The sequence below is a fragment of the Chinchilla lanigera genome, unplaced genomic scaffold, assembly GCF_000276665.1.
Source record: "Chinchilla lanigera isolate Chin_1 unplaced genomic scaffold, ChiLan1.0 scaffold00096, whole genome shotgun sequence".
Classification (NCBI taxonomy): domain Eukaryota; kingdom Metazoa; phylum Chordata; class Mammalia; order Rodentia; family Chinchillidae; genus Chinchilla; species Chinchilla lanigera.
Genome location: NW_004955497.1, coordinates 233,553 through 258,848, shown reverse-complemented (window position 1 = coordinate 258,848; position 25,296 = coordinate 233,553). Strand labels below are relative to the sequence as shown.

The 25,296-nt window shown below is 44.1% G+C and overlaps 1 protein-coding gene across 1 annotated transcript in view; it reads right to left on the bottom strand.

The window, feature by feature from the left end:
• Positions 1-7,824: 7,824 nt before the first annotated feature.
• Positions 7,825-25,296, bottom strand: part of Atp12a (ATPase, H+/K+ transporting, nongastric, alpha polypeptide) — a gene marked incomplete at its 5' end in the record, with an annotated part of 25,624 nt that continues 8,152 nt past the window's right edge. The window contains 15 exon segments of the mRNA XM_013505518.1: positions 7,825-8,138; positions 8,315-8,406; positions 8,792-8,893; positions 9,091-9,224; positions 9,681-9,826; positions 9,971-10,094; positions 11,545-11,699; positions 11,788-11,956; positions 12,199-12,349; positions 15,790-15,926; positions 16,608-16,783; positions 18,764-18,956; positions 22,432-22,566; positions 24,313-24,422; positions 24,547-24,745. Coding sequence (XP_013360972.1) covers positions 8,110-8,138; positions 8,315-8,406; positions 8,792-8,893; positions 9,091-9,224; positions 9,681-9,826; positions 9,971-10,094; positions 11,545-11,699; positions 11,788-11,956; positions 12,199-12,349; positions 15,790-15,926; positions 16,608-16,783; positions 18,764-18,956; positions 22,432-22,566; positions 24,313-24,422; positions 24,547-24,745 — 2,052 coding nt within the window.

The following is a 25,296-nucleotide window of genomic DNA, read 5'->3' as shown; positions in this document are numbered from 1 at the left end:
GACTAACTGAGTTTTCTAAATGTTCTAGCTGAAATTGTTGCTCAACTAATTTGTGTCATTGGATTAGTTTCTCCCTGGTAAAGGGCCATTGATTTACCCAAACAGGCTCCTCATTTTGCCAATGTAAAGGCAGAGCTATTTTGGGGGGAGAATTATCAATGGCCCATGTTAAAAAAACCTGTTGATATCTGATACAATACTTGTCATTCTTAGATGTAGTTTGTATAGGCTCTTTGATTCCCTGTAAGTTTTTTCCTAGCCCTTTGTCTTCTTGATATCCCATGTTAATCATCATTTGTCTAACTTTAGGATATGAATCTATTTGTTTAATTTTAGCATTAGAATTTGTTTAAAATTAAGATCAAAATCACTAGTCAATATTAATTTCCCTTTTGGCAATAAATCCCTTCCCCACAAATTGACTGAAATAGGTGCTATGTATGCTAAAAGGAAACGCTTTTGCTGGTCTCATAAGGCAAGGGTGAGGCACTTTGTACTACATGCTGAGGGGACCCCACTCCTACTAAGGAGGTAGGGGCCCTTTGTGTTGGCCACGTGGCAGTCCATTGTTCTAATGCAAGTACAGATGCATCTGTGCCAATATCTTCTATTAAGCCTTCAAAACATTTCCAATAATCTTTACAAAACACATAGGCCTGTTTTTAGTCACTTCCTATGTAAAATAAAATTTTCTCTTTGTAGTCTTACTCTGAGGGTCTTGTTCCCTCTGTCTATATTTAACAATAGAAGGTTTATCTAGAGGTAACAAAATCAATTTTGCTACATACTCTCCAGGTTCAAAGACCCAGAGATCTATGGCTCATGCAAAAACTTGTATCTCATCTTGACGATCACCATCAGTCACACTAGGAACAATAGTTTTTCCTTTTAAATTTAGACCAGCCTTTCCCGGTGCAAGACCAACTGTTCCCTCAGGGGGAGTACCCCAAACTCCTGTGGGAACTGGGGTAGGTTTCTCACCTCTGACAAGGGTGACTCTGCAAGCTGCAGGCAGATCCAATCCTTCACTTTGTAATTTAAAAGGCTTAAGAACAAAAAGCTTAGTATTAGCATTTTGCTGAATTCCAACTGGGAAGCAAGCACGGGTATTAGTGATTTCCCCTTTTGCAGCTGCTTGACCCTTTAAAACCTGTAAGTTTCTGGATAGAGCCACATGGGTTGTTCTTTTGAAAGGCTCTTGCCCCTGCTGAGGTGGTCCCTTTAAAAACTCTGCTTTGACTGCAGGTGCCTCTGCTGGGAGCTCTTTTGTTTTCTCAGTGTCATCTAAATCAGAAACTATTGACTGTGAGCTCTATAATGGATTTAAAACTGAATGAACTGGGTTCCAAACTGAGAATGTCTCAGGGGAATTGACTTCTCCTCTGCTGTGTGCCTTTTTAAGGTTCTTATTCTTCTTAACATTTTTGTTAGGTGTTTTGTTGACACACAAGCCCCTGAGTGTTTAAACAAACCTTGGAGCGACTGTATCATTGCTCTTTAGTTGAAAATTTTTGAAAAAAAAAAAAAAAATTTTTTTTGGCCCATTTTACTCTTAGATAAAATGGCTTTTCACAGTGGGAAGACTCACCCCTATTCCTTGTGGAATGCTTCGTTCTGTCTCTTCTCCAGGCATTCCAGGTGAAGTCTTCATCCTTTGAGGTCCTTGTCTGTCTCCTACACTTTCCACTCTATGTACTTACTTGCTGGGATAAGAATTCCAAGTCCAAGGATTATAAGTCCCTGATCTGGGGTGCCAAATATTGGGATAATAACCCTTAGTTATTGAAGGTTGATCAGGCCTCCAATCTCCCAAACAAGTGGATGGCAAAGGCTTAAATAAAATGAGACCATTGAAATGACTGTAGGCCTCCAAGAGGTTCTAACTCTTTTACTGAATTTGAGATTCTCTGAGTTAAAACAAAAACTTCTCTGGGGAGCTTATGTTTATTTGGTTTACAAACAGAGGAGGGAGATACTCAAGAAAATGTGGGAATCTGAGCAGGACCTTGGGAAAATTTTCCCAAGTAGTAAATTATGTCAATCAGGAGAACTACCTTATCTTTAGGGTGGTATTTATTGTAGGAGTGTAGAGAATGCAGCTACAGTCTCCTTTAAGTTAATTGAGGCTGGATCCAGACATCCTCAGCTGTGGCCTTATCTTGTCCTTTGAGGTGTCCCAGCTTCACAGGCCAATATAGGCCTCAGTGGTGACCAGCGACTCATAGAGGTCCGCTTACTATGAATCTGCTACCCATCTTCAGACAAGGTGCCTAAGCTTCGGACAACTCACGAGTAAATGTGGAAAGCCAATTGGTTAATATTAAATCCTGCTCAGAGCCACTTTGTAGTGGTCTCCAACAGCTTGCCTTACCCCAAATGGCACTGCCAAGCCTCTGACCAATGAGTGCCCCACCAGTGACTTGTAATAGGCTTAGAGGGCCCCTAACAGTGAAGATGCTAACCTCACCTAGAGGACACTGCCTAGTGGCATAAGAAAAGGTCCAAATGATGGAGATGGAAGATCTCTAGAGCATACTTTCCAGTGGGAAACCAGGCAGAACCCATCAACTTTCCAAACAATCTTTTGCCTTTATTAACAAGCGTGTATAGGCAGCTGGTGCCATGAATAGGAAAGGAGGGACTTTCCTAGGTGCAAAAGTGTCCTCAGCAGCTGCTAGAATGTCCTTGGAGTCCTGAGCATGGGTTCAGCCAGCTACAAGCACTCAGTCCCTTTTCCCAAGGGCCTCCTGAGATGTTGCCTCTCAGAAGCCGGGACTTTTCTCTAGATGGCTTGCCAAAACTGTTCCTGGCCCTTCAGGTTCATTTGCTTGCCACTGACCAAATCAAATGCCATTTATGTTTGTAAAAAAAAGAAAGGGGATTTATTCAAAGCTAGTTTCAAGGAGCTGGAGGGGCCCATTTGCCTCAAATCATCATCTCCTCATGACCAGGTGGGCAAGAGTAAGGAACAGAGGGGAACGGGAACACGGGTAATGCAGATCTCCACACTTGCTTCATCATTTCTAGCCATCTTTAGCTCATTGCCCCCTTTCTTGTGGAAGGGAAACTAGGGCCAGCATCTGCACATTCTGTGCATTCATCTGGGCTGAGGAGATGGAGGTATCTGCTTCTGTTCTAGGCCTGAGGAAGTCTGGAGAAGCCGCTTGTCTCTAAAGGAAAAAATCAAACTTTTAAAGTTCCATTTTGTAGTGCCAGTTGTACTGAGACAGCAGATGTCCCAAACAAACTGAGGAGTATGGCCATACTGCCAAAGCAGAGAGTTCAGGACAAGTTGCCTCATTTCTCTGTGACATGAATGTGATGACGTAGTCAGTCAAGATGGTTGGTGGCCTTTTGGGGGGACTGAGTTGGACATGTAAGTCCCGAGTCATCTACAGGTGACCTCCCTTACAGAATTACTCTACCGGCATACGGTTGAAGGCATGGGTGGGCACACAAGCATGCTCACGTGTGTGCTCACTGAGCTGGGATCTACCCCTGTTGGTCCCACACACTTAGCTCCCCACTTAGTCCAAGTTGCAGCTATTCTGGCTAATGAACTCACCCCTCCTTTCATCCTCAGGGTCCTTCTACCATCCTTTACAGAAAGGCCAAAGGAATCTTGATACACAGCTAGGTCAGGACCCTGCCTTTGGAAATCATTAAATAGGCTGTTTGTTTTTTTTTTTTACTGAACTCTGACCTCATCACATTATCCCTGAGACACTGTAGAATATGTTACTCCATACTCTCCAGCTCCCTGTTGCTGTCCCTGACCCTGCTGGGTCGTGTGCTCCCTCCCAGAGCTAATTCACATACTTCCTGTTACCACTTAGATCTGCAGTGTTTGGAAGGTGAACGGGTCATGAGGCACTATATGCTTCGGTGGCTTGAGCCCCTGGTGAGTTCAGCAGCCTGAGTGCGCTGTTATGAGGTAGGGCCTGGTTGTCAGAGGCTTGGCCTGGGTGTGTGACCTGGAAGGCTATGTCTCCCTCCCTGGCTCCTCCCTTCTTTCTCTGCTTTCTGGCCACTGCGACTTGAGCAGCTTTCTTCTGGGGCAGGCCCTTCCACCGCGCTATTTCTATGTTCGAGCCTACTAACCATGGTCTAAAACTTCTGAAACCATGAGTCAAAGTAATGCACCTTTCTTCCTTCAAGTTGTGGGTGCTGGGTATTGTGACTCAGTGACAGGAAAGTGACTAAGATACCTCCCCTCATCTTGGAATTCTCTTTGCTCCTGTCTCCCCAAGAAGGGCTTTATTAACCACACTATTTAAATAAGCTCGCCATGGTCACCACTTTCTGTAACTGTCATGTGTAACTGCTCGGTCATTTCAAACCCGTTATCACTTTGTGAGTCCTGTGTGCCTCTTCACTGCAGCACTGACTCCTTGATCTGTCGTTTTTGCTCTTTTAGGAGCGGTGGAGATGCAGATCCAAGCCAGGCTGGCTCGTGTTAGGCACGTGCTCTACCGTGGTGCTGCCCCTTTAGGCCCTGACCTGGGGCTTGCTCCTGGGTGTGTTTTCAGGCTTTGTAGAAGCACCTCCTACATCTTTGCTGAATAAATAAAAATCTGTATTAGTTGACAGATCTTTCCAGTCCTAATATCAGGCAAGATAAACATCTCCTTTATTATTACTTGTGGGAATGTAAATTGTACTTTACCTTGAATACATATCAAGAGCCTTAAAAGGTATTTAATCCCTCAATTTGATTTTGACAAATCAGTAAAAAACAAAATCAGAGATATGGTATAAGATTTGGGGACAAAGATGCAGCCTTTTAAAGCAAGTTGAATAGTAGGGAAAAACTGCACCATTTTCATTTATATAGTTAATATACTCTTAATTTAGAGTGTCTAGTCATTAACAGAATCTTCTTTCTTTTATTTTTTGCAGTGCCGGTGATTCCTAAGGCCATCTCCATCCTAGGCAAATGCTCCAACCTTGAGCCACACTGTTAGCCACACTAACATAATTTTTAATGTTAAATAAAAGGGTAAAAAAAATAAAAAGGGCAGAATAGAAACCTTTGTATTTTAATTTTGCCTAGACATGAGTGTAATATACAAAGCCAAAGAAACAACTATGCCTTCTTTTTCTTTTTTTGGTACCAGGAATTGAACTTAGGACCTTGTGCTTGCCAGGCAGATGCTTGTAACACTGAACTATATCCCCAGCACCCAACTATTCTTTAAGTATGTTACTGGATAGTGGTATTTAGGGTGATTTTAATTTATTGTAAATGTTTTCCTTCTTTCTTTTCAGATAATCTCTCACTGTGCTGCCTAGGCTGGTCTCAAACTTGGAGTCTTCATGCCTCAACCTTGCAAATAATGGAACTGCATGTGTACATAACTCCAAATTTCCTTCAATGTGCTGCAATTTTATAATCATGATAAAAGATTATTTTAAAAAGCAAAAAACCCATGAATCTAGCCTCATTTTTAAATCTCTAAGCTACTCTGCCATACCAATTAGATTTAAATTAACTTTATTTTTTTTCTAAGAAGTATATTGGACCTTACAGGACAAATAAGTAGCCTTCCTGTCATGCTAGCCTGAGTCCTTGCTTTAGTGATAATGGAAATTAAAAGTAAGCCACAAATTCATAGGAGAAGAGCTTGTGGGAGGAAAGGGACAGTGGTAAGGGACTGTAGCATGAGCTGACAAGAAGAGTGAGAATAGGGGAGGACTCTAACCTCAACAGCTGGAGGGGGCATACTCATTGGATAAAGAGGATCGGATCACCTGAAGGGTGGCACCCGTTTTATGGGGTGCCATGGTGGGCTGGGATCTGGTCGATTATTATTCAGTCCTGGTTTTGCAGCTCAGGAGGAATGCTCATGGTTTGAGAGGCAATTTGGTTCCCACAAGGTAACTGCTTTGTTTGGGCAGTCTCTCAGTCTCAGGAGGTTCTAAGGAGTCCCAGGTGGCCCTAGGTTTAGGACCATGGCTGGAGACTTCTAGGTCCTCTCCAGAAGAGGGCCAGGAGCTGCGTGTTATAAAAGTTGGTGCTCATGTCTCTGTAAACCCTGAAAACTAGTTACTCTTACCTTGGTATCTTCAGTCTTTCAGGGTTATCTTTCATCAAAAAATAAAAACAAAGCCCAACGAACTCTCTGGGATAGGATTTTATTGTTCTTTCTGACTACAGCTTTATAAAGCTACTTGATATTCTAGTCTCATTTCTGGGACTCCTTAAATGAGTTATTTGTTCATTTTACAAATATTTGTCAATGTTTTGCAAGAATCAGTAACTACAAGTACAAAAGTAATTCCAGACATGGTTGCTGCTGTGAAGAGACTTCCACATCAAATCTAAATCCTTGCAAATTTAGTCCTACCCCAGGTTAAACCTTGTGGCTTTGTGCCACATACTGATAGCCTTCTACTGGCTTTGGCAGGACCAAGAGCTGTCAAGCGTCACAGCCAGCACCACTCAGGCAGCTTGGCAGGAGAAAGGAGAAGGGCAAGTTCTTAGCTGAAGCCTCTAAGGCGTTAACTTCCTCCTGAGGGCTGGCGCAGGGCCACTGCCTCTCTGCCCAAACTACCTGGGAGAGGTTTCTAGTGGCTAAACTACTACTGATGGGGGATTCGCCCCATAATCGTGGTTGAACTAGAGATTAAAAAGCATCAGGATGGCAGCGTATTTTAGCTTAAATTGACACATACAACACATGCCAGACATTGTAACTCTATGTACCTACAGGGGAAAGAGCAGCCCTCCTTTCACGCAGTCTTCCTTTCACTGACCCAGAGGTACTAGTCTAAAGGGAGAAGTTACTGAGTTGAGACAATTTAACCAAATAGAATTTTTCAGTTTTGAACAAGTCAGCTTGTTCTGGATGTGTTGTGGAGGGAAAGGTGGTGAAAATGACTTTCTCTAAAGCATTGCTGCCTAACAGAGTCCTGGAGCACAGCACGGTGGAGGAAGAGTTCAGAGACAAAACCTGACATTTCCACACCATCAGAGAGGTAAAATAATGGGAAAAAGCAAAAGGACATAAAAGGGCTTTATCTCATTTCTATATTTTAGAAAAACTCTGTTAGAACACCACAATGAGACCTGATTTTATAAAACATATTTTACTTAAAAAAGGTAACCTCTCCACAGGTCAACATGGATGTAGGTGTCACTCATGAATATGCCTAAGTTACAACACACTTACACAAAATTATTGCTGGAGAGTGCTTGGCAGCTGTTTTACAATTACTATTGAGCTCAATGTGGTGGTGCACACCTGTGATCCCAGCACTTTGGGAAGCTGAGGCAGGAGGACTACAGGTTGGAGTCCAGCCTGGGCAACTTAGCAAAACTTTGTTTCAGAATTTAAATAAAAGGGTAGGGATGTAGCTCCATGTAAAGGCTCTGAGTTTAATCCCCAGCACTACCAAAATAATAATAATAATAATAATAGTAATAACAACAACAACAGCAGCAGCAGCAGCTATTTGAGCCACAACAATTCTGCTGAGTTTGATCCTGATAAATGAAAGGCTCTCTGATACGCTGAGAATTCTGAGTTAGGGTATGCAAGAGGGACGTGGAGCCTCTTGCTGGAGGCTCTGGTGCTAAGGTAGAGGGTGACATGGGAAAGGAGACACGAAAGCGCTGGGGAGGTGGTGGGAGATGGGATAATGTGACGTGAGGGGGAAACTGTCACAGCGAGGATGTCTCAGTTCAAACTGAGGTTGTCGGTGCTGCTGGGATGTACACTGACCTTTCATGAGCAAAGTGCTTATGAACATATATGTCCTTGGGGAAATTCACAGAAATATCAGCGGGTCATTGGGTCTTTACTAGAACGAGGAAGTGAGATCTGACCAGTTCCATTTTAGTTTAAAAAGACCACAGCAGGGACTTGGGTTATACAAGATTACTTAAAACAGAGAGCTTTATATACATATAAACATATTCTTCTCTACATCATTACTTTGGGGTTCACATATTTTAAAATAAGGAAATGGAGCAAGAGATTAAAATTCTATATAAACAGTCAAACCTCAGCTTTAAAGTACAAAATATCTCTCATATAATTTTCTGTATGAACATCTCTCTTGATGATGTCTGTACTACATAGAAATCTTCCAGGGAGTGATATAGTCTCAGTAATACATGTTCTTATCCCACCAACCTGTAGAGGTAAAAACAAGTATATCAGAAATGGAGAGCCTATGGAAGGTAGCAGAGAAAACCTCAAAAATCACATTTCTGGGCTGAGGTTGTATCACAGTGGTAAAGCGCTTTCTTAACAGGTGCAAGGCCCTAGGTTCCACCCCCAGCACCACATAAAAATGTCTTTCTACTCACTTCCAGGGTAGAGCCTGATGAACAGTTTTCGTCCTTCGTCATACACCCAAATCAAGATGGCGTGCGGGACAGCCACAAACCAATACTGAGCCCTAGAAGCAGAGGGGAGGAAGGTGAGCCCTAGCTTGTCCAGAGGGATAGGCCAGCCCTGGGCCTGTAGGCAGGGAGACCACAACAAACTTGCTGTGCTGTACAGCACAGAGCTCCTAATTTAAACTGGGTTATGACTGCTAGAAGCAATATCTGCCTTTCAAACAACCTTTCGGGTGAGGACAGAGAGGGCCTGGTGGGACCTGGGAAACCCACTTGTTTTTGGGAAATGGGCAGGTCAGGCTGGACTCACATAGCACAGAATCAATCTGACCTCTTTGGAAGGACGTAAGGGGAAGACTTTGCAATAATCTTAATATTTATTTAGGTCATTGCAGCTGAGAACAGGGGCTGTATCTTCCCTCCAGGCTGAGAAAGTGAACTCACCTGAGCATGGTGAAATTCAGGGCGGTGACACTCCCAAGGCCATAGGAGAGAATCAGGGCAACGATGATCTGGGAGGCAATCCCCACCCAGATAACTTTATTTCTGTAACACATACAAAAGTGAACAGACTCTAAGTTTCAGTGGTTTCATAGTCATGCACCCAGCACACTGTGCCACCAGTGGAGTCAGTTGATGCCTCCTGTGTCATGGGTGTAGCTACAGGTAGGTCCTACAAAGAATCAGCCTCCTGCATTCTGGCACGGTGGCCCATAAGCCATGAAATCAGACATAGGAAGTACCTGAAGAGACCCTGCTGGAAGATGGAATTCCTCCGGGTTTTCCTGATGATCAGATCTGCTATCTGCTGAACCATGATGCCAACAAAGAAGGCTGTGTAGCCTGTCCACTCAAGGTATTCCCTCTGGTACCTTGTCTGTGAATGGACATGAAAGATGAGACCATGAGACCTGGGGAAGAATTCCAGGGAGATTTCAGTGTTGTTCTGTAAAGCTGATCCCCTCACCAGATTGAGGGTGAACCACCTCCTTGTGTTTGGAAAGAAGGATCTATTTCCTTAAGACAGGTGAGTAGGGAACATGCTAATTATTCGGTCCAACTGTGGGCATTTTCGGACTCGTTTCACTTCCACATCAATGGCAAAGGTAATGTAAAAAGGGGAACTCTTAGGGTCTAGTTTGAGAGATGAGACTGCATCCTGGCGAAGGCTGAACAAGGGTCACCAAGGACACCCCCAGCCCATTAGCTGAGATGCTTTTAGGGGCCTCATCAATGTTGTTTAGGAAAATGAAGGTTCTGTATCCTTCTAGGTTGGATAGTGAGAGCAAAGGACAAGAACCACGAGACGCTGGCCCCAGAGCTCCCGACTCACCCACTCCTGACCATAGCTGTCTTCCAAGTCATTCACATCATCATCTTCCCAGTATACCCGCAGGTGAAGGAGGGAAGTGGGCCAAAAGCCCTGCTGTGCGTAGACGGTGAAATACACGAGGAAAGCTCCCAGGGCCTGCATGAGGCCTAGAAGGTTGAGAGACATGGTCAGGCTCTGTGGCAGCCTCAGAGAACCACCTCACTGTCCTGGGACTCCTCCCAGTCCCTCCTGCCACCCCATGCCTACTCTCAAAAGGGAAACATTTCCAGGGAAGGGTGCCTTCATCATACCAATGTGCAGGTAAGAGTAGACAGCAAGCTGCTGGTTCACCAGTCTGTCCTTCTTCTTGTGGCGCGGCTTCCTGTTCATGATGTCACTTTCAGCTTTCTCATACGCCAAGGCGATGGACGGGATCTAGAGAGACACAGGGCTGTGACGCCTGAGCCTGGTGCTCAGTCTGCCTGCAGCGATGCAGACAGCCTCAGCCCAGCAGAGGCGGGGAGTGGGGAGCTGCTGGATGGCAGTAGGGGTGGTGGGGGTGGGGAACTGGTCCTTCCAGAGTGTAAGCAACAGGGGGTGCACTATGTGGAATTTAGGAGCTGCAATAAAAATCAAGCTGCTTATGGGTTGGAGACAGAGCTCAGTGACAGAGCACTTGCCTGGTGTACATGGGGCCCTGGATTCAATGCTCAGGACCATGAGGGGGAGAAAAAGAGAAATCAATCTTTTTAATAATGCTTATTATAAAACACCTATCTCCTCCACGGAGTGTTTCTCATACCAACCTTCCCCCTTTGGGGTACAGTTGGATCTCAAAGCAATGTAGTAGAACAGTGTCCTCTCTTCCATCCTGCCATCAAGAGGACCTTTACGAGTCAGATTCCTAGGCCTTACCACCAGACTTCCTGGTCTGGGAAGTCTGGACAGGGGCCAGAGACTTTGCATTTCTAACAAATTCCACACTTGGAGAACTACTAAAGTGGAAAAAATGAGCAAATTTAAAAGGCTGGGAAAGTTACCTGTCTTCTGTGGGGACCTCAATTCCCCTCAGAGGTTAAGACATGCCTAGTCTCCCCCTAATGCAAGGAATATACTGGGTGTTGCATCAAACAAGAGAGAACAAGAAGGTGCTCTGTAGGACTATGTTCATGCTGATTTAGCTTACTTCCCCTGGGCACGGGTAAGCCACAGGCACATGGGGCTTCCTTAAGGGCAAGAGGGGTTACTAGAAGAGAGATTTGGATGATGTTATTGTAGGTAGAAGAAGAGAGGTCTGGATGATGTTATTGTAGGACAGGGCTTTGTAAGCCTTAATAGCTGCTATTTTGTACTGTGGTTAGGTAAGTGGCTTCCAGATCAGATTCTCTGACTGGGTGATTGTAGGGTTAGTACTTGGGCCACTGTGTCCCAGAAGCACATGGACTATTTGGATAATTACTTCATCTTCTCCAAACAATAAGGAGGCACATGGGCTAAAACTGACCACTGGTATACTTTTCTGAGAGGTAAAGAGTCATGTCCTTTTTTCAGTGCTGGGAATTGAACCCAAGCACTCTGCCACTGAGCTACAGCCCAGCTTCAAGACTCATATTCTGAAAAGCTCTACATGGAGTAGTTTTAATTTCCAAACCCTTGACACAGCCTCTAGCCCTTGCTTTGAAGTGTAGTCTGTGGAGAAGTGGAAGTGGAATCACCTGGAAGCTTGTTAAAACTGCAGCACTTTAGGCCCCACCTCACGGTGTGGATGTTTGAGAAGCACTGACTCTGGCTATCTCACAGCCCTTGATGATAACAACTCGGAACATATAAAGCTTCATGTAGCCCCCAGAGTGGGTATCAGACGGTTCCCTCTTGTGCCACTTACTATATCTGTGCCCAGGTCGATGAACAGGATGGTAATGGTGCCAATGGGCAGGGGGAGCCCAACCATTATGTAGATCAAGAAGGGGCAAAGTTCGGCAATGTTCTTGGTCAGGGTGTATGCAATGGTCTTCTTTAGATTGTCAAAGATCAGGCGACCTAGGCAAAGATGTGTCTCTTTATAGGACTTGTTTATCCCCCCAAGGCAACTCTGGCATTTGGGAAGACAGCTTGAGTCCCTACTCACCTTCCTCGACTCCTGTGACAATAGATGCAAAATTGTCATCCAGCAAGACCATGTCAGCTGCATTTTTAGCAGCATCAGAACCTGCTATCCCCATGGCAATCCCAATGTCTGCTTTCTTTAGGGCTGGAGAGTCATTCACTCCATCCCCTGTCACAGCAACAACTGCGTCCTGTGAGTATCCAGTGAAAAAATGGGGTTAAACAGGTACAAGGGCCACTGGTTGTGACATATGTAGGTTCTATGCAAATACTACCTCGTCTTACAGAAGGGATTCAAACATCCATAGATTTTGGTATCCTTGGGGATTCCCAGAACAAAGCCTCTGTGGATTCCAAGGTATGAATGTATCTAATGTCTTCATATATTTAGAGACAGGCCTGGTCAGTCATCTGAGCACTTCCCTCCACTTACCTGCCTCTGACAGCCCTCTACGATGATCAGTTTCTGCTGGGGGGATGTCCGGGCAAAGACAATTTCTGGGTAGTTGGCTAAGATCTCGTCCAGCTGTTCCGGAGTCATGTCTTTCAGCTCCATGCCAGTCACCACAGCAGCTCTAGCATCCCTGAAAGGACCAGAAGAAACGGGATGAAGCCCAGGGCCAGATCTTAGGTTGAAACACTGTTCTGAGCAAGGTGCGGGCAAGAATCTTTTTGGCTTTATCCAGAACACAATGTCCTTGACATTTGATACTCTGGTGAGATCTCAGTGGCTATAGGTAGTAAAGACATTCTAGTCCCCATTTCAAGACACTAAACTGAGGCTAAAAGTTAAGGTCCTGTAGTAATAGGGAAAAAAATGCCAAGTAGCTTTTCCCTTCCAGGAATGAGTAAGCAGTGTGTGTTTCCTTTGGGCAGTGCTTTACTTCACAAGCAAAAGTAGGGTAAAAACAGACTGCTTGGGGCTGGGGATGTAGCTCAGTGGTACAGTACTTGCCGGCATGTACAACATCTTGGGTTCAATCCCCAGCAGGACCAAAAACAAAAGCAACAACAACAACAAAAAAAAAACAACAGCTGAGCAGTGTTGCACACCTGTGATCCCAGACTTCTGTGAGGTTGAGGCAGGAGGGTCACCAGCTGGAGACCCTGCCTCAAAGTAAAAAATAAAAGGGCTGAAGATGTAGCTCAGCATGACGGCCCTGAGTTCAATCCCCAGTTCCACCAAAACAACAAATCAAGATCAAATCAAATTGCCTATTCATATGTTCTGGGTCCCAGAATTCCCTTATGCCAACAGATATAAGTAATAATTCTTTGATGTTATTTATTTATTTTAGGTTTCCAAAAGTCTACGTACCATATGTTCTTTAGGGAGAAAGGTTTGTTGGAATCTTTCCTGAGCAAGATTATTTTTGCTCATTATTAAAGTAGGGTTCTAGGGATTCTTGATTGTGCGGATCTGACTGAGCCACTCCTCAGGGGCTTGCCACTGTGCTCCAAGCAGACCCAGGGATCCCTAACTTGGTTTGGCAGCAGGACCAAGTGAGGCCTGTAAGGTCAGACATGGTCTGAGCTGTTGAACTTTACCTCCTCCTGGGCTCTCCATCCAGCTCACTGGTCTCAGCTGTTTCTGAGACACCCTCCCCCATAAGGCCTGCAAGTTCTCCCTTGCCAGGAATACACGTCCGTCTCTCACCTCAGCTTCCTTGGACAAATACTATACATTTCAGCCTCCAAACCTCAGCTTACATACTGCTAGTACAAATCACTGCATACCTTGTTCTTTTTGTGTTGTACGTTTTGAACTTTTTATGTTGTTTTTCTTCTTGGTGCTTGTTATGGTTTGTGTCTGGGTGTCCCCCCTAAAGCCTCATGCGGTCATGGGGCAGGCTTTTAGAGTTTGATTGATTATGGGTGTGAGAGCTATACCCGCTCTGGGGTGGATAGTTTGCGTATGTAAGGGAGAGGAAGAGGCTGCTTGCCGCCATTCCTCCCTTTTGTGTTTGTTGCTTTTGCTGTGTTCTGCCGCCATGAGCTGTAGCCCTCTGCCATGTGCCAGTCTGCCTTGTAACCTGCCAAGTATGGACTGAAAACTCCACAAACTGCAAGCAAAATAAACCTTTCCTTCCTTAATTTTGGGCATCAAGTACTTTGTCCCAGCAACGGAGAAAAGTAACCAAGACAGTGCTAAATGCTAGAATTCTAGCACTTGTCTCAAACTGCAGATATTTCTAACTGCTAGTAAAAGCCACCAAAGTATGATGAGAAGAAAAAGGTGCTTCCTTTCCTGGTACAGCTGCAGGATGTATTCTTATACAGTCATGAAGCCAGAGCTGAAAAGTGGGTCAGTGAGAACAATCAGCAATCACAGAGTTGTCCACTTCATGCTCCTATTCAGTGTGATAAAGTGCAAGGAATGTATAGTCCTACTTTTTTTTTTTTTAAAACCAACCAAACAAACAAACCCCCAACCTGTTTTTTACAGAGGGATGTCATTTATACAAAATGGGGCTGGAGACTCAGACCTCAGACTTGCTACGGTGTCCAGGGCTATCTTGTGGTTGGCTACCTTCCGTGGTAATTTCCTGCTTAGTGATAATTCATTAGCTAACTGCCAGCTCTGTGTTCCCAAAAGGTATAAGTGCCTGGATAAAATAGAAAGGAAAGTCAAAAGCAGACAAAGTGGCATGAAAGTAGAATCCAAACCAGATGAGGTGGTTGGTACATGCCAGTATTTTCAGCTCCTTGGGAGGCTTATGCAGAGGGATCACAAATTCAAGGCCATCTAGGGAAACTTAGCAAGACCCTGTCTTGAAATAAAAGGGGCTGGAGGTGTAGCTCAGTGGTGAAGCACTTGTCTATGTGAGGCTCCGAATTCAATTTCTTTTTTTTTTTTTTTTTTTTTTTTTTTTTTTTGGTTTTTCTCCGGTACCAGGAACCGAACTCACGACCTTGCGCTTGCCAGGCAAGCACTTTTGCCACTGAGCTAAATCCCCAGCCCCTCCGAATTCAATTTCTATTATGAGAAAAACCAAACCAACCCCGCTCCGTAAAAACAACAACAACAAAAACCAAATCAAACAAAAACTATACAATCCAGCTGGTGACCTTTCTTTGCAACCTGAGATTCTGCAGCCTTTGATTCACTCATACCTTTCACAATCCAGGCTGCTGTCCCCTTCATTGTATGGACCACATCACAATTAGTTGTCTTTCCTGACTTCCTAGCTACATAGAAAGCTTCCCAAGCATGACAACAGTATCTGTTCCGTTTTCTGTCACAGTACATGTGCCTGGCATATAGTTAGCCCTTAAAAAGTAACTGTTAAAATAATTAACTGATGAATGAATGGATGGGTGAATTATTAAAATAATTAGAAGAAAGAAGAAAAAAAAACTTTCCTTAGGAAGCTTCCATCTATTTACTACCAAATAGAAAGGGTATATTTACATAGCTACACATTATGAAGCCAAATGACTCCATAGCGAAGTGTCTAAGATTCCCATTGGATGTGGTGGTGCGTGAAACCCAAGGGGTTCTTAATATTCCTGATCATAGAACTGGATCAATGGCAAGTGATTTGTATATAAACCTTTTGTTTAGTTTTTCTTTAAATGGAGCACACAGGTTTTCAGATCTACTGTCCTGTGCCACATGACTTTTCACTCCCTGACAGAAATCCTGTAAGATGTTGCCACCTGGTAATGTTATAGCTACTTTGGTTTATGTAAATATAGTTAATCATGCTCACACAATGATGGAACTTCATTTCTTAGAACATTTCCTTGTTGTGAAGCTATATATCACTGAACTTATTGGATTTCAACATTTCAGGTGAGCAACACATAGAGTTATTGTCATGGCACTGATACAGTGTTCAGCATGTATTAGGTACTCGGTAAACTTTTGAGTGAATGACTAAGTATGTAAATTACTTTGTATAGGTCAAACCAACCAAGCATTACCCTGAGAGAATGTGGGACAAAAAGGTGATCTGTTCCACAGTACAGCTCTTTAGCTGGAAGAGAACTTGAGTTTCTGCTACATTGGTTCTGTGCTTACTGTTTGTTAACTTGCTCCACAGCAATATTACAGCGTTTGGCAATGTCTTCCACTGTCTCGCTGTTGGCTGAGATGATCCCCACACTCTTGGCGATAGCTTTGGCTGTGATGGGATGATCTCCTGTAACCATAATGACCTAGAGCACAGATGACAAGGACTTATAGACACGAGGAACCCAGCTAGTGGCAGCAAGGATAATAGTTTAGCATCAGGACCTGGCAGAACATCATCTGTGGCTGCTGCCCTTTGCCTTACAGGAAATTCTGGATCTAAGACCTAGCTGTCATGAAGGATACACTGGTTCCAGCGGGTCTACCCTTGCTCCTAGGCTTCTTACATTTCCTCCTCTGACTCTAGAGGAAGCTCCTCTACTTTGACGTCACTTTATTTGTGAAAGGGCCTATAGGTGTACACCCGAGGCAGGCCCATGTTGCTTCAACCATGTTCGATATCAACATGGTATTGAACACTCATGTTTTGGTTTTAATATCATGAAGATAAATAGATGATGGAGGCTGAACCTCAAGATTAAGTAATAACACTGTATTATCTCCCGTAGCCTAGGGTAAGATATGGTCAATTCATAGCACTGTGAGATTTTCACTGTAGTTACTATTGTGGTTCATCCCACAGAGACACAATTTTTTCACTTTTACAGGTCAGTTATTGAAATCTTAGCATAGTGAAAGTAGAGCTACAAAGGCAACTATGATATTTACTTGAACAGCCTAAGTACTCTTTGTGTTTTATGACCAATGTTCTTAGCAAGACATGCAACCTAACTGAAGGCTTCCTAAGTCAGGAAAATAAGTCCCACCTTGATTCCTGCACTCCGGCATTTGGCAACTGCATCTGGCACGGTGGACCGAGGGGGGTCAATCATTGACAGAAGCCCCACAAAGCAGTAGTTGGAAGTGGGAAAGTTCATGGTGTCCACATCAAATGAATAGCTTTCTGGAAACTTGTCTGCTGGCAGGTAGAGATGACAGAAACCTGTAATGGGTATGAATTTGCGGATCAATGAAACTAGGACAAGCAATGACAAAAGTAAAGAAGATATAGCTCAGTGGTTGAGCAGGTGCTTAGCATTCATGGGCCCTAAATTCAATCCCCAGCACCAAAAATAAGTGAATGAATGGATGAATGAGTGAGTGAGTAAATGAAAATTTCAGTCCTTTACTATTTTTTGTTTTACCAGCGCATTAGCCTGTATCAGAATTGTTTAACTCCTTCAATTCCACAATATATGCTTTTTTAAGGAAAAGATATATTTTATGCAAAATAATGTATTATGCTCATCAGGTTCTGTATATATAAAGACTAAGGTAAATAAAGTGTAAGCCTTTACTTCTGAACATGTTCCTGTTTTGTGGTGGGACTGAGAGCTACAGCAAACAAGCATAAAAAATATGGTACAAACTGCAGGGTGAAGCTATACTTCAGCTACCTGGAGAGTTGGGTGAGACTTTCACAGGGAGGTCACATGTGAGAGAGGTGTGTTTTCCAGGTGTGTTTTCCACCTGGCCAGTGGTAAAATTTCACTCCTTAATCAGTATACGCATATGAGCAAGACCATAAGAATGGGGCAAAGCCATTCTCTCCTCCCAGACATCAGCCAGGTTGAGGGAGAAGGCATGCCCGTGTCTGGTGGAACCTGACCCTCTTATCAGCTTTTACATCAAATTAATTCTCAGCATGGTTTGGTGCATTACACATTTCAGTAAGAAAGACTTTCAAATATCAAACTCAAGGTTTCTGGAGCCATTCTAACCAGATGGGGACCAATCCTGTGTTGAAAAGGAGATTACCTGGTGCTTGGGTTACTTAGGGCATGCTTATATCATTAGCATCTCATTTGTACAATTTTGTGTTTTACAAACTCAAATATCCTTTATAAACACGCATTCCGTGGATTCCATGTCTACTGGCAAGAGCTTTGATGGTGTTTAATGAGCCTTATCATTGACCACGAGAAGATATAGCTCAGTGGTTGAGCTGTTTTCTTTAATTCATCACCCTGTAGTTCTGAACTGGTGTTTTTCTGTTGACCCATGATTTTGACAATGGAACACACTGTCACCTGTGAGACCACTTCAGTTACCACAGTGTTTGTATTTCTAAGGCTTATGTCCCGTCTGTTACTGGCATTACTTTTCCCAACTCATGACATGGGAAGCTTAATCATTTTTTAAATTCACTATTTTTCTTTAATCAGTTGCTAACTCACTTTGCCATTATGAAACTTGCACCTGACCCATCCTTCACACTCATATCACCTTGCATCAAATTCAGCCAAATGAGGACGGCCACCTCCAACTGAGTCCCATGCCTCTCCTCTCCTTGCTGCTACCAGGACTACGCTTAACGAACACCGTAACTCTGACCAGTTCACTCTTGCTGCAAAGCCTCCAGTGTGCTCTCCTGCAGAAGGACAACACTCCAGTTCCTCAATCATGTATTCAAGCCCTCCACACCATGACCTCCAGTTTGTGTCTGTGGCCCTGCTTCCCACATACACCATCTCACCTACCCTGCAACACTTGGCACGGGCTGGCTCACTGCACCCTGTGTGCATACGCCCCATCCCTTTCCAGCTGGCCTGCGTGGTCCCCTGTACATGAATACCTTCACCCCATTTCCCTTCCAGTGCTGCCATTCAAGGGTCATTGTAAAATGTGACTCCTTCTCTGAAGTCTTTGATTTTCCTTGTCTAGAAGCAACCCCATTCTTCCCGGTGCTATCATGTTGCATCCTTTTGTATGTTTCCATCCTGTTTATCATATATATTTTTTTCAGTGCTGGGACTCTAACCTATATCCTTGCACATGCTAGGCAATTCCTCTGTCACCTAGATACATTCCCAACCCCTCATATTTTTTACGATTCATGTGACACCATCGCTACTCTCTCAGCTCCTGAGGCCTCATCATCCCTGCCTCCCAGAAGACGGGCAGGGGTTCTGCTGCCACTCACCTAACACGCGCTCGCCCAGGCCACCCAGCTCCATGTAGGCTGTGTGGAAGGCGTTGGCGCTGCTCTTGTCCAGCGGCTGCTCCTGGCCATGGATCATGATGGTGCTGCACTTCTCTAAGATCCTCTCTGGGGCCCCCTTCATCACCACGAGGAAGCGCTTGTCTTCAGGGTCTTCTGTCTCATGTATGGACAGCTGGGAGGCATCAACAGGGCATGTTAGATACATTATGTTTACCACGGCTCTTCCAACTGGCAACAGGACAAGAAAGGGAACACATTCGTTTCTCTCCACTTGTGCGTGAGGTGTAAGGGAGGAGGAGGAACTCTGACATCCCCAGGTATGTCTTTTCTCTCTCTCTCTCTCTCTCTCTCTCTCTCTCTCTCTCTCTCTCTCTCTCTCTCTCTCTTCTGCCGATTAACAAGAAAAGATTAGAGGGACATTTGTGGAGCTTGAATTTCAAACAGTAACTGGTTATTGCTGGGCATGGTGGTACATGCCTGTAATCCCAGCACTCCGGGAAGCTGAAGCAGTAGTAAATTAAGTGAGACTCTGCTAAAAGCAAAACAAAACAAAACAAAAAAACCAAAACGCTCAGGGCAAAAGCCCCAAGTTCAACTCCCAGTACCGAGAAAGAAAGAGGGAAGGAAACTGATTTTTGTTTTCATGTTTTTCAAAAATTACTTATCTGTGGACTTGAATTACTAACAGCATAAACTTTGGGTAAAACTTTATGAAGCATTGTCCTAATTTTCCAATTTCCCATAAACTATTTTATTGTATTTACCTGGGTTTTTTTGTTTTGTTTTGTTTTGTTTTGTTGCAGTGCTGAGGTTCAGTCCAAAGGCCTCTCAAACACTGAGCAAGTGCTCTACACTGAGCTACATCACATCCTTTTTTTTGAGGCAAGGTCTTGCTAAGTTGCCCAGGCAAACTTTGAAATTGCAGCCCTCCTGCTTCAGCCTTCCAAATAGCTGGGATTACAGGTGTGTGCCACCACTACCAGCTTGCTGTAATCAGTTTTAAGTATTTTCATGTATAATCTTTCTGGGCACTGCTATTTTAAAACTAATAAAGCATGGACTTTCCACTTATCTTTTTCTTCTACTGACTGATACACACAGACCTCCAAAGCCATGACTTCTAAAGCCCTGTTTAAGTAGGGTGTTGCTTATGCATAAAAATAAAGTGGCCCTAATAGCATCCAAGGAAGTTCTTTTTGCAGTGCCGGGGATTGAATGCACAACCTCCTATAGTAGCTAAGCATTCTACTCTTGGGTTCCATTCCTCCTTCAACAGCACCTTTGACTTCTTTGGTGAGGGCTCATATAGGCCTGCTCCCCACATCTGGCCCCAAGTTTGTGCAGCTCACTTTTGCCCATAGGAGGGCCACAGAACCTGCCTTCTCTCACTTCTCACAGGGCAAGAAATGCCTCTGTCATGATAGATGGCACCTTAGCAACATTCCGAGTCCTGCTCCTACTTGCGGCCTATCAGCCCAGGTTCTACTAGTGCTGACTTTCTGCTCCATCTGAGTCCTGGTTCTGGCCCTCACGGGTGTATATCACCTTGTACACCTCAATTCCCCATCTCCACCTGCTTTACAGTCATTGCAAGAAGGAATGATTTCATGTATATGGAAATTAGCTCAGAAGAGCTAATAGTAGTAGTTATTCTGCGACTGTCATTTTAGAATTGTTGTTCATTCTATCTTGAGTTATGTTTCAGATAAGATATCTGATTTCCTGGCTTCAAACATGTATATACTTTTGTACTGCAGATTGAACCCAGGCCCTTCAGAATGACTCTGTACTACCGACTGAACCCAGGCCCTACATCCTTAGCCCTTTTGAAATTTTGAGTCTCACCAAGTTGCTAAATTGGCCATGCTGGGTTTGAACTTGTTATCCTCTTGCCTCCATTTCCTGGAATGCTCAGATTACAGGAATGAACCACCAGGCCAAACTCCCTTGCTTTACAATTTTACATCATATATTTTTATTAATTGCCTATGTAGCTAACCACAACTCTTTAGTGATTCATTATCCACAAAGAAGATGTTTGAACATAATAGCTGTTCACTAATCCTAAATTTGATCTAAACCAAGACAAATGGATAATCGCTAGAAATATCCTTGTACATGGTTATTCTCTTTTTATACAGATGTACATTGTATAATGATTTTTTGATCAAGGGTGGATCATATATATGGTGATGGTCTCATAAAATTATAGTGTAGCTGACAATAATGCCTAGTATTTTTACTGTACCTTTTCTACGCTGTCTCAGATACATTTAGGTGTAAACATACCGTTATATCACATGTGTCTACAGTACTCAGTATGGTAACAGGTTAAACAAGTTTGTAGCTTAGGAACACCTGACTATACCACCTATAAGTGATACCAGTAGTGGGATGAGCCATCTAGGCTCAGGTAGATACACTCTGTGATGTGTGCACAATGATGAAACCACCTAACAACACCTTCCTTAAAAGTATCCTCAATTTTAAGCAACACATGACTGTACTTTACTGTTATGCAAAGCCCAAGTTATGACCCCTGGATCTCTGGGAAAACCCCATCTACAATAGGGCCTTCGGCTGTAAACTGCTGTTCACTGGAATACAAGGAGGATGGAGATGAGCAACTACTGGCCACCCCCGGAGTGATGGGAGAGACAGGGCAGGGCTGGTCATGTTCTTCCTGAGCAGTGGGTGAAAGGTGAGCTCTACCAATGGATCCAGGGGTGAGCAAGGAAAACAGTGTGACTGATCATCTGAGAGACTTGTCTTCCTCACATTGTCAGACCGAACTGTTCTACTTCTGTGCAGTAGAACGTGTGCACTCTGGACTCAAGAATTTGCCTTATCTATGAATTGTAATTCATTGGTTCTACCTCATGGGCCTGTTGTGAGAATTAAATGAGAAATGTAGGTAAAGTGTCTGATATACACAGTTGTTTTTTGATATACTCAGGAGACTGGCTTCAGGACTTGAGAGGATATCAAAATTCAAGTCCCTTATATGAAATAACATAGTTTTTGCATGGAACCTACACATGTCCACCCATAATCTTGCAGTCCCCTTTACAGGACTTATGCCACCTAATAAAACATTGATGCTAGGCAAATAGTTATTATAATGTTTAGTTCATGGAATAATAAGAATAGTTTGTACATGTTTAGAGCAGATACAATTATTTTTTTCCCAAATATTTTTGATCCCCAGTTGGTTACATCTATGGTGGAACTGGAGGGTATGGAGGCCCAACTGTACTCAGTGGGCAATAAATGTTAGTTCTTCTCACTTCTCCCACCTCTCATTTATCCTTTGTATGCGGCCGTGCTCAGCGCTTTCACACAAGTTACCAGGTGGTGGTGGTGGTGTGTGAGTTTGTGTGTGTCTGTAATATGTACAGATGGTTCATAGGAGAATCGGGCCATGGAAAGCTCTTAACCTTTTCTTACCCTGCTCCTCAGGGAAAGCAAGAAACAACAAGGGAAACAAGGAAAAGTCAATCTGGGTTTACCAGATGCCCAGGCCCTGCATCTGTCAAGGACTATTTCTAAGGCCAGGAATCATTCAAGTTCTGGGCTAATCAGTGGATATGTGCAGGCAGAAGTGTTTCAGTGATGAAAGAGGCAGCCAGTTGTGAGGAAGAACTCACCTGAAATTTGTTAGTAGAGTTAAAAGGGATTTCAGCTACTTTGCGGTTTCTTTTTCTTATTTCCATCACATCACCCAAAACGACCTCAGAGAATTTCAAAAGAGCAGTTTCTGATGCATCGCCAACCACAACTTTCTGGAAATCAAATGGGATAAATATTTGCAGTACACAACCTGGGAGACAAGGCTGTCACAGGACCACTAGTGCCTGAGTCAGGGCCAGAGTGTAAACAATCCGGCCACCTACCAGCTCAAATAAGTGAGAGCTACATAAGAACAAGGTTCCTCCGCGCTGAATTAAGACAGGAGCCAACCAAGAATGGGGCTGAAGAAAGCCTTCTAGAAACCAGAATAACATGAACAGAGACGTGGAGGGTTCCATTACGAGTGCTGGAAATACAGGTGGATGTGGAGGGTGTGTAAGTTTTGAGGTCTCTAACAGGTGGGCTAAGGTCTAGACCCAGGAAGCAGAAAATAGAGAATCACAGGGATTTTTAAGCAAAATTAGGTGGAGATGGAATCAGTAATTCTGGAAAATTAGGGGAGGGATAAACCAGGGTCAAAGAGGCCAATGAGGAGGTTGCTTCTTTAATACCTTAGTTGCAAGGTATTGGTAATAATACAAATGTAAAATTATGTATATTTTGAAGCCAGAGTGATAGGACTTGGCTCACTGATAATTATCAGGAAAGGAGGAAGACAAAGATGACTTCCAAAATCACTGAGTAGATGACAAGAAGAATGCTTATGCCATAGAAGACCCCAACATTTGGGACAAGATACTGACTGGAAGTCAGGCTAGGCACAGGCAGAAGGTGACAGAGAACATCTGCTCTCAGGCTGTGCGGTGGAACTTCCAAGAGGGTACACAGGGCTGTTGGTCCACACTGGGGCTTGGGTGAGCAGTCAGAACTAGACATACAAATGTGAAAGGTGGGGCTGGGAATTTAGCTCAGTGGCAAAGCGCCTGCCTGGCAAGGCCGTGAGTTCGATTTCTGGTACCGGAAGAAAAACGAAAAACAAACAAACAGAAAAATGTGAAAGGCACTGACATGGAAGCAACTGGCTGGGAGCATCAATGAGCTTTCTAATAGCAAAAGAAAAACAAGTGCACAAAAAATGTAAGAAAGAGGAAGGGTCAGTGGAAAAGCTAGTGGCAACGGCAAAAGTCTGGAGAACATTCAGTGTCTTCTTGAGACAGAGAAGAATAGAGAGAGCAGGGGAGGGGACGACAGAGTGAGAAGGAAAAGACAGAAGAGAAGGAGGAGGAGGTGGAAAGTTTATTGAGTAGCCCACTATTTCAGGACCTCTCAGACCCCATCTCCTGCTACATTTTATTCAAAGGGAACATGTGCTAAGATTGATCCCTTTATTTCCATCCAGTTTTAAACTTCACTTGTAATAAACTTTTATTATACCCACTTGGGGGGAAAGTAACTTAAAGGCACATTTACTTTCTAGAATGTGACAGAATTTTCAAAAGAACCCAAGTCAGTATTCTGAGATCCTGGGCCAGGTGTGGTGGCACACACACCTTGTAATCCCAGCACTCAGGAGGCTGAGGCAGGATCACTGCAAGTCTGAGGTCAGCCCAGATTACAAGCTGAGCTCAAGGCCAGCCTGAACAACATAGTGAGATCCTGTCTCAGAAAAACAGACAAAGAAACAAAGGAACAAGCAAACCCCATATTCTGAGATCAGCTAAGCACCTCTGAGATTTCTCAAAGGAAGCTGGAGTGAAGACAACCTTCTGTATGCACTTGAGTCACACTGCTCTTACTAGTAGAAATTTTCCACTGTTGGAAAGATTAAATCACTCAAGTAGAACACAGAGTAACCTCACGTGGCTGAGATATAAGACTAAGCGACACAGTCACCTTACCTTCATGATGGGGACGCTTTCCTGTCCTGGCCTGAACTCAGCTCGGTTACACAGTGCTATTATCTTGGATAAGGAGGCCCAGGTTCCGGAGCTTTGGTCAAAGGCTTGGTCTGGAGTAGAGAGAAAGGACAGTGGTGCTGTGGGTGCTGGGTTACCATGCCTGAATCACCCTCCCCACAGTGCGCTGCCACTCAGCCAGGATTTGGGCCAGAACGAAGGCTCCAGAAAACTCACCTGTTTGGTTCTCGCTTGTGTCAGCCATGAAGATCTGACTGTCGAACCACAGATGTGCCACCGTCATCCTGTTCTGGGTCAGCGTCCCCGTCTTGTCTGAGCAGATGATGGAGGTGGAGCCCAGTGTCTCCACTGCCTCCAGGTTCTTCACCAGGCAGTTCTTCTTGGCCATCCGCTTCGCTGTCAGTGACAGGGTCACCTGGCCAGGGAGAGGACAGGACTCAGGGATGGTCATTCTGAACTCGGGTTTGACGGTACAGGTACTACTGAGGTTAGCTGTGACTGAATTTTACAAAAGAGCTGGAATAGTTTTAGACCTGAGGTATAGCTGGCAATGCAGCAAAGCTTGCCCTTGACCAAAGAGACACCCAAAGCCCTAAAAGCCACGATCTTTTTTAATTAAATGTGAGATACTTTTAATTCCTTCCTTCTTTGAAGAAAAGGTCCCGAGGGACCAATGGGTGGCAGTGCCAGTGGCTGCAGCCGATGCTAATGTATAATTTGAAAGGGAGACTGGAGAGCTGTGTGCACCTCTGAGGTAGGGAGCCTGCCTGGCATGCAGGAGGAAGAGAGGGAGAGCGCGAGCTTGGGCCTCCCTATCCTTGCCAGTCATGAGCATGAATGCACAAGAGGCTTTGGCTGGTATACGCCAAAGAGGTTGTGCCCAAGCACCCATGCGGTGTTTTGGGTTTGGAGAGAGAGAGAGAGAGAGGGAGAGAGAGGGAGAGGGAGAGGGAGAGAGAGGGAGAG